At 33.4% G+C, this 9,367-nt stretch overlaps 1 protein-coding gene across 1 annotated transcript; it reads left to right on the top strand.

Annotated features, from left to right (window-relative positions):
• Window positions 1-2,206: 2,206 nt before the first annotated feature.
• On the top strand, window positions 2,207-4,508 carry LOC141643154 (LOB domain-containing protein 40-like). The gene is made up of 2 exons (XM_074452195.1): window positions 2,207-2,583; window positions 3,792-4,508. Exons 1-2 carry the CDS (start codon window positions 2,394-2,396, stop codon window positions 4,361-4,363), a joined length of 762 nt encoding a protein of 253 aa, XP_074308296.1. The 5' UTR covers window positions 2,207-2,393; the 3' UTR covers window positions 4,364-4,508.
• Window positions 4,509-9,367: the final 4,859 nt, after the last annotated feature.

Genomic DNA, 9,367 nt, shown 5'->3' with positions numbered 1-9,367 from the left:
TGTTACTTAGCTTCTACTTTTTTTTTAAATTTGGTCATTTGGCCGTAAATAATTGATTGAACACCAAAATAGAAAAATGTAAAAATAGCTGACCGGCGGTAAGTTTCAAAAAATCCTAAATTTCTTTATTTTTATTAATTAAATAAATTGGGTTCCCGAAAACCAGGAGCGGGTGAAAGTGGGCCAGATATGTGGCGATTCGACCGCACACTGACATCATCACGTGTAAAGCACGCGCGTGATCATGCTTCATTTTGGACAGACTTGCATGGCGTTTCAAGTGAAACCCTTGTTATTCCCACGTGTCTCCCATGCTACTCTCACCTTTCTTTTACTTGTATGCATAATGCATGCTTGGTGCGTATCCGACTAAGACTAATAAGTACAAGGACCGATCAAATATGTTTTGATCATTTTTTTTTTTTTTTAAGAGAAAAAAACAATTCATTAATAGAACGTCATACGACACTTACAAAGAATAATTATAATCGATAACAAATTTAATTGGAACAAAAGAAAAATAATTTTCTTATAAACTAGGGATCTCAAAATAGCACCTGACAATTCGACTCGTCCTATTATCGCTATTTTCATGTAGCTTTTGAGGGGATCCTTCGTTTGATTTATGAGATAAAATTTACCTATAACTGGTTCCAAAGATCGTTGACAAATTACTTTTACCCTTTGAAAGAACATGCTGCAAACCATCAACGAACTACTCTTGACTATATTACTGATGAAACTAACCCCACGAATAAATGGAAAACCCCGAAATAAGGGACGGAAAAACGATTTCTCACCAAAAGGGAGACTTTTATTGAATAGAAAATAGATATACATACTATTGATTGAAATTTGAAATAATTTTGGGGCTTACCATCGATCGATTGATAATCGATGGGAGCCCCTTGTATAATATGATGGAGGTTAGGGTTTTTTTAGAGAGAGTTTTTTGAGAGAGAAGTCAATTTTTCGTGATATTCAAAATTTTCTCAAATTCTCACTTTAGATATGCTCGAGTTTGTTCTCTAGTTTGTTTGTATAGGTGAACGATATGTAGTTTTCGTTTCTGTTTTTATAATGGTATATCTTTGTCTAAAAAAAAAGATAGGCTCGAGTTGTTTTGATCATTTCAGATTGGCTTGAGTTCGGGATTTGCTCCCATTTAAATTGGGTCGACATATTTCATTGTTCCGTTTTAAAAAGATAACTTAGATTTGAAATGACTTGAACTATGTTGTTATGTAGCAGATCTCAACACAAAATAACTCAATTTGAAACCAAATAATATTGAAATGACCCGATTATAAAAAACTAGAACTAACTCTTGCTAGTTAAATTAACTAATAGCATCTCTCTAAAATCACTAACCCAAAATGACACGACTAGAATTCTAGAAATGACCCAAACCGACCCTAAACAACATATATACCTAAAAGTCTGAATTCCAAAATGATCCAATCTCACTTAATTTATGATATAACCAAACTAGCTCAAACCGAATTCTCCTGATCCATGATGTTTCTAGGGTTAGAGAGACGGAGGTTCAATTCTACACAAATATTTCGTTTTTTTTTTGGTAAAACTAAATCGGATCTGCAATTTTCTAATTGGTAATGTAGGTAGAGTATTGATCATTATATAATTGTTAGGATACTTTATTAAAATTATTTTTATGATATATATTGATACATTTGGTTTTAATCTCTAGCAGAAACTCGTTGTATTACAAAATTATTATGATACTTTACTAATTCGAAAGCATTTTTGAGTTAGTTAAATCGTGGACTAAGCCGGGTTAATTCATACGGAGTATTTTGTATTATACGAAGTATTTGGATTAATCTTAGTCCTAATCAATCTAATTAATTTGCGTTGTTTTGGCAATTTTAGCACCATGTCCTACTTTTGTTACGTTGGGATTTGATTAGCATTGCATGTAGGAACACAAAGACAATCAAACTGCTCAAACACATAAAATGTGATAAACACGACCTATAAAAGAGAGTGGGAAATAAAAAGGATGAAGAATATTCTACTAAAAATGATGTTGCACATAGTTTATGTTTGAATAATTTGCATGTCACATAAACTAATGACAAAACACTTGAGATTCAGCTCCCCCTTCTCATTATTTCTCCTTTAATTAAATAAAAGCAGTTTTGACAATCTTTACCAGTTTTTGGGAAACAGCTATAGTTTCTCTACCAAGCAACCAACACACTTGTATTTAATTTACTTTCTTTATATATATATACCCTTTCACCTTCACACTTTCTCTCTTCTTCATTCATATTAATTCCATCAACATATTTCAACTTCACAAATTAAATTAAATATATCGGAATAAGTTAGAACAATTCCTTAGCAGTTAGACCCACTCGAGGTTAAAAATGAGGATGAGTTGTAATGGGTGTAGGGTGTTAAGAAAAGGGTGTAATGAAAAGTGTATGATTAAACCGTGTTTAGAGTGGATTAAGTCACCTGAATCACAGTCTAATGCCACTCTTTTTCTTGCCAAATTCTACGGTCGTGCTGGTCTTTTGAATCTCATTAACGCCGCCCCTGATCACCTCCGTCCTGGTTAGTTTCCTCTCCGATTCTTCCCTATTCTTATGTAACACGGTTTTATTGTACGATTTACGAGTAGATTACATTTTACAACATTTGTGTGAGGCCTCATTAATTTTTCATTTATTTATTTATTTATTTAAACATTTTTCATAAAAAGTAGAGAGTTTAATTGAAGGGTGAGAGGAACAAGTGTTTTCTCTTATTATTATTATTATTATTATTATTATTATTATTATTATTATTATTATTCATGGTTTTAGTTTTTTTTTTATCGAATATTAAAAGTAATTAGATTGGTTGGTCCATAATTTCAAAATGAATAGACCAGCATAATTAATTTCATGTGGTACTATAGACTTCAAGAATATAGACTATAATTACTCTTTACCTTATACGGGTAGTATTCCGTATATTGCAAGTTTAAACATCTACAAGCAATGGTACAATTGCTACAGTTTTTGTCGTTCGTTTTGCACAAGTTCTCATTTAAGACTAAGAAACTATCCGTCTTTTTAAGCTTTAAAAAGAGTTAAATAATGACTTAGTCCTATATATAGGACAAACATCTTATTACTTTGCTAGACATTTTACCCTTGTTTAAAGTATGTGACCTGTTTTAACTTTAAGACGACGGTACCTCTTAAGAGATGCTTCTTGTTTTTTTAATGGACCCTAGTTTCTTGTTGAAAAATTCTTGTGTCAATCGGCTGGATCATCCTTCTAATACAAGCAATTCATTAAATGAAATATTATACTCCCTCCATCACGGATATTTGTTATCCTTTTTTATTTTGAGTATCTTATGGCCGCTTCTATTTAAAGAATGAACTATGATGAATAATTTGATCATTCATACTCAATTTATTCTACTTGTTATTTAGTAATTGACCAACTTCCATTTTTTTTGTTTTTGTGCCAAAATTAAAAATCTACAATTGATCGAAATGGAGGGAGTAAAAGCTTGGGTAAGGAGGACGGTTTTGTAATTTATATAACTAGGAGTATATAACTTGTTTATGGTTGCCACGTTACTTGTTGTCTAGAGAGTAAAATCAATTGTCAAGTGGATCAACTTGGTACTTGAATACTTGAATACGGAGTACTTTTTACTTTATTCCTGTCTGTCTAAATGTTGTATAGTATTTTATTTTTGAATTCGTACATATAAATATATAATAATTTGGCTAACGTTAGACCGGTTATTGTTTTGTTAACAGCAACGTTCAGATCACTATTATATGAGTCTTGTGGACGGATGGTGAACCCAATTTACGGGTCGGTCGGCTTACTTTGGTCTGGTGAGTGGCACCTTTGCCAATCTGCGGTGGAATCCGTCTTGAAAGGCTTGCCCATCACGCCTATCCCCGTTGAAGCCGCAGCCAATCCTCCACCAATTAAGGGCGCCTACGACATCCGTCACGTGACAAAGGAGGAAACCTCCATCTCGGGGGATTTGGACCGCTCCAAAATCAATCGGGCTCGGTTTAAAAGATCCGGTGGCGTGATTAAGCCCAAGGCCAAAAGATCCTCAGTTATTGGGTTGATGAGCGTTCGAACCAACCCGGGTGAGCTGTACGGGTCTAGCACGAGCCATGACGACTCTTCAGTGAGTCACCCAGACGATGCTAATAGTCATAGCTTGATGTTGTCTGTGGAAACAACAGAGGCTGGCGTTGCCGAAAGAGAAATCGGTGGTGGTGAGCTTGAATTGGAGCTTACACTAGGGTTTCCGGCGTCGGAGTCGAATAATTACATGGTTGGACAGCGGCCGTGTAAAATGGAGCTATAAATTGTCTTTTGTTCTCTGTTTTTTACTTTTACCATGAAGCATTAGTACTTTTTTTTTTTTTGGTAAAGCAGTTTTGGTGTTCGGAATGTACAAACTGGTCATAGAGGCCATGCATGTTTATACAGACTCGTGCTATTTTAGTTCATTCAAGAGCTTTTCACTCAAGCCAACAAGTTTGGGTAGAAAATTATTCATTGCCTTTCATTTTTCCAATTGAAATGGAAAATAATACTTCTTGATGATTTATGTATATTAATAATGAGAGCATTTCCGAAAATCTTTTACCCGAAATACACGTCGAGTTAAAACAGAAGTGCGGTGAAAATATTTGATTTAGTATTTGTAAATAGTTTATCTTGAGAATGTCCGAAGTATAAATATAAAATCGTTAATCAACAAGAGCATGTTTGCTTAGACTGAAACCGAATTGAATGAACTGAATGAAACTTATTGGAGCTAAAATGATTTGAACCGAGCTACATTTATTAATAAAAACCGATAAAAGGTATAAAGAACGCAGCTTGTGTTAAATTAACTTTAATCTATTGACGATTAACCTTTCACTATTGAAAAAAAACTTTTTAACAATGTCAAGAGATTGGCATTTGACGTCATTTTAAATGGTGCAATTAAGTAGGAGGAGGTCCATTTTCCCTAGCACGTAGTTCGTTTGTTAAACAAGAATCAGTTTCCTTTTGGTTTGGGGAGTGCCCATTTATCACACTTTGGGTGGTTAATGGTAAATAGAAAGGCTTGGTCCAAACCTTTGTTGGGCTTTATAAATTGGCGGAAACCCCACTTCAACCTCACCCCCAGAAACCCCACTCCCTCTCCTAACTCGCGTAAAGCCCCTGATGTATCACTTTTATATACACTTTTATAACTCCTTTCATAGCATTTTATATACCGTTTCCGTGCCTTTATGTCGTTTATATGCCTTTTTATAGTGAATTGTCGATACTGCCGCTATTTTATGTTTTAATGCAGAAATGACGCATTACGAGGTGAAACGAGCTAAGATGAGCATTGCGGATATGGCATAGTGGAATACACGAAGCATGACACGAGAAACGAGGGGACTTGAAGATAAGAAATGAAGGAAAGACGAGAACAGGCTGTGAAGCTGGTTCCTCGATCGAGTGCATTGAGGCTCGATCGAGTAATCGTCCTTGATCGAGTGACCTCAGGCTCGATCGAGGATCCTATTCTGACGGATTAATTTCCGTAATTTCCTAAAACACATCTTTTGTAATATAAATTCTAAACTCGTAGAATTTATTAGGTTACGCTTTTATTTACTTTCGGACGGCTGAAACCTTGTTCTAGCTTTCTTACTTTGCTCTTAATCTTTCCTTGTTGATTACTACGGTATTAATCATTCTTCATTAATTAATTCACTCAAGTTTTATGCTTTCAATTACTTGTTGTGATTTCACATCTTTAATCATGTTTTCAATTATAATTATTGTTATTGTTAGATCCAATATGAGTAGCTAAATCCCTCATCTAGGATGAATGGGATCTAGGTAAATTAGAAAGGGGAATATTAATTGATTGCTAGTAATATCGCATGAATTATCGTTTGATTATTGTTCTTATTCTTGTTAATTGATTTAGGCCTGAATTGATAACTGGTGTAGCGAATTAATACATTCACCGACAGGGTTAGAATTAATATAGGTTGCGATAATCAAATAAATTGTGTCTAATAATAGCGATTGCATGTTAGATTTGATCTAAAGGACATAAACAGAATTAATCAATCTTGTGACCTTAGATAATTTGATTGACCTAGCAATTGATTAAGAAACCCCATATAATTGACCTAGTGAACCTGTGACACCCCCATCCTCCAAGTGCCTTACCAGGATCACTTAAGGTATAAGAACGTCACCATCTCGGTTACCCGAGGCAATGATAATAAAATGACAATGAAGAAACATAATTTAAATAACAATACAGTTTAAAGTGATTACATGATCAAAACCAAAACTTTTAAACTGAAATACAAGGTTCTCAGACGGTCTACTGATAAAACTGTCAAAACTATAAAACATCGCCTCGACACAAATGGAAGACTTCTAATCGCCACGTGATGACTCATCCCGGCCTATCCCATACGCGTCATATCATACCCGCTCAATAACTGCTCACCATCCCCGAATGGATCACCACAGTTTTAAAACATTTAAACGGGTCGGATTACTAATTACACAATCAAAGCCACACTGAAACAATCATACAAACATCTCACACACAACCCCAGTCTCCATCTCCAATCACCTCATAACTGACTACACACTAAAGTGTGTAACCCTGCCAGAGTACTCATCGCAACAGATACTCCTCGCCGCCAGTGGGGAACCGCAGCCGTTCCCACCTAAGCCCCGCTCATCTCCATCGAGCGATAAACCCATGTTCATTAATGTGCACATCCCTTCTGTGGCGGGTTCCACAGAAGGCGAATCAAGGGAGTGAAGTCACTCCCGCAAGTGACTCCACTCAGCCAGGGACGCACCCAGAAGAACACAGACAGATAAACAGTAATCACAATACAACCTCAATAACCGTCTGAAACAATCAACAATATGAAATCACAACCATCCGAATCAATCAACAACATGAAATCACAACCGTCTGAATCAATCAACAACCACTAACTACAACACAATCACCACGCACATCATGTAACTAATACTGAGTAGGGAAACTGTTGGAATAAGTGTCCTCCGACAATAATGGGATCACAACTGTTGATCATAATGATCACATGTTTAAAACTCATTTTGAGAATACATGTGGGATGTAATGTTTTACAGTCAACTGGTCCACACATATCGGTAATGATTGGTGACTAGAGATTGACATTACTTGTCGTGCGACGGTGGTGATCAGTTGATCCCCTTAGGTCATACCTAAAGGGTGACGCTCTTAATTGATTATTTAATTAATCGTATGTCGATACGAGTTAATTAAATTGCTTAAAATTGACGAGTGATTTTGTGAGTAAAGTTAACGTGTCTTATTATAATTTGATTAAATGAGATACGGTCTAAGTAATCGAATTGTTTTATTACTTAGATAAAATTATTGTTTACGAAACAAATGAAATTGAAATTGAATGAATAATTTATTTTAAATACAAGACGTTGTAATTTATAACTTGATAAACCGTTTTGGTACAAGTAATTACGAATTACTAGTGAATTTTGTATGTGACATATTTTATTAATATGTTGATTTTTAATATGTTAAAAATACATTATGGTGTAACATGTCATGTAACATGTGACACATGACAAAATTGACAAATAACAAAATAAAATGGACCTCCCATTTTATATATATGTGCCGAAAATGAAGGGAGTTTAAAGAATATATATTGTGTTTTATTTAAGTGGAAAACATGATGATTAAAGCCTAATGACTAGCCATGCATGCCTAGTCTTGTCTTGAGAAGAACACAAGACCATGCATTGGGCTCTCCTTCCCCCTCCAACCGGTTTTCTACATAGAAAAGACAAGGGCTTTTCTTTTATTATTCACTTCCTCAACAAATAATTTTCTAGTGTAAGAAAATTGATTATTCTCTACATTTTGTGAGACATTTTAGAGAAAGAAAAAAAAAACCACAAAAACTCTCTTCTCTAAACCGAAATAGAGGAGAATAAAATAAATATTTTGGATCAATTTTAAGCTAGATTAATAATATTACTAGTTCATAATATTATTAATTATTAAGAGTAACACCTTGGGTATATGCTTTTGGGAGAGGTTCTAATTTAAACCTTGTTCATCCATTATAAGGAAATCTCAAGAACTAACAAGAAGGAGATCTTGTTGGTGCCCAAATGGCCGAAAATAAGATGGTGAGAAATAGATTTTTCCTTCTCTTTTATTAAAGTTTGCATGCATAAGATCTAACATTTATTTTATGACTAAGTAAATTATTTCATATATGAATATATAAATTAATGAGATTAAGAAACCTTACAAGCGGTATCAGAGCCTTAGGTTGTTTGCATGCAAATCGGTTTATAGTTTTTCCGAGTTATATGATTAACATACAAAACTAATTAATTTGGATTTATGAAGATAAACCTAAAAAATAATTTGCATGTTAAAAGTTTCTGGTCCTAAGTGATTTTTAGGACATTTTGGTTTATTTATGGATTTTATTGTTCATTTTATATAATATTGGCATTAAAATGTGATTTTTATGATAAAAATGTCATTTTTGGACAAAAAATAGCTAACTTCGATTTTTTCAGTGGTTTTTGGATATGTTTTCACATATATTATCTACTAATGGCCTGTAAATTTTCATGATAAAATGAGTTGTTTCGCTCGAAATATGGATTTTTTAATTTAAAATCGTACTTAAATGGGTAAATAGGTTAATATGAGTTATATTTTGAATCTGGTCATGGAAATTTAGTATGTTGTCACATACAATTTTACAAGATGTGTGTAAAATATTTGGCTATAATGAAGTCTTTATGCATGATTTATGAATTTTTGATGAAAAATCACATAAATAGTGACTATAATTAGTAATAATGCTAAAACATACTTCATGACTAAAGGAAAAACATCAAATATTGCATTTTATCATATATTTCAGATCTAAAAGTGAAAAGTTGATGAAAATAATTTTTCTCATATTTTTATGGTCATAATTGTTAAAATCGATAAACCGCAACATTGTTTTTCTCCATAAATTTTCGAAATTCTAACCTAAATTTTGAACATTATGAGTGTCATGATATTTTTCCAGAATGTTCATGAGTTTAAATTTCAAATTTCAAATTTATTTGAAATTTTTATAATATAATTTGAAGTTTATAGCATATTTTTGTATTTTTAGGTCCATTTATGAACAATATTAATAAATCAAGTTTAATTATTGTCAAAATGTTAGTGGAGATTAATTTTGAGTCGTAAGATGGTTAGGGTAATTAACTTGTACATAAATATGAATTTATGTAATTATTGTGATTTTAA

The sequence above is a fragment of the Silene latifolia genome, chromosome 2 (assembly GCF_048544455.1).
Source record: "Silene latifolia isolate original U9 population chromosome 2, ASM4854445v1, whole genome shotgun sequence".
Taxonomy (NCBI): domain Eukaryota; kingdom Viridiplantae; phylum Streptophyta; class Magnoliopsida; order Caryophyllales; family Caryophyllaceae; genus Silene; species Silene latifolia.
This window is presented reverse-complemented; position numbering and strand designations above follow the sequence as displayed.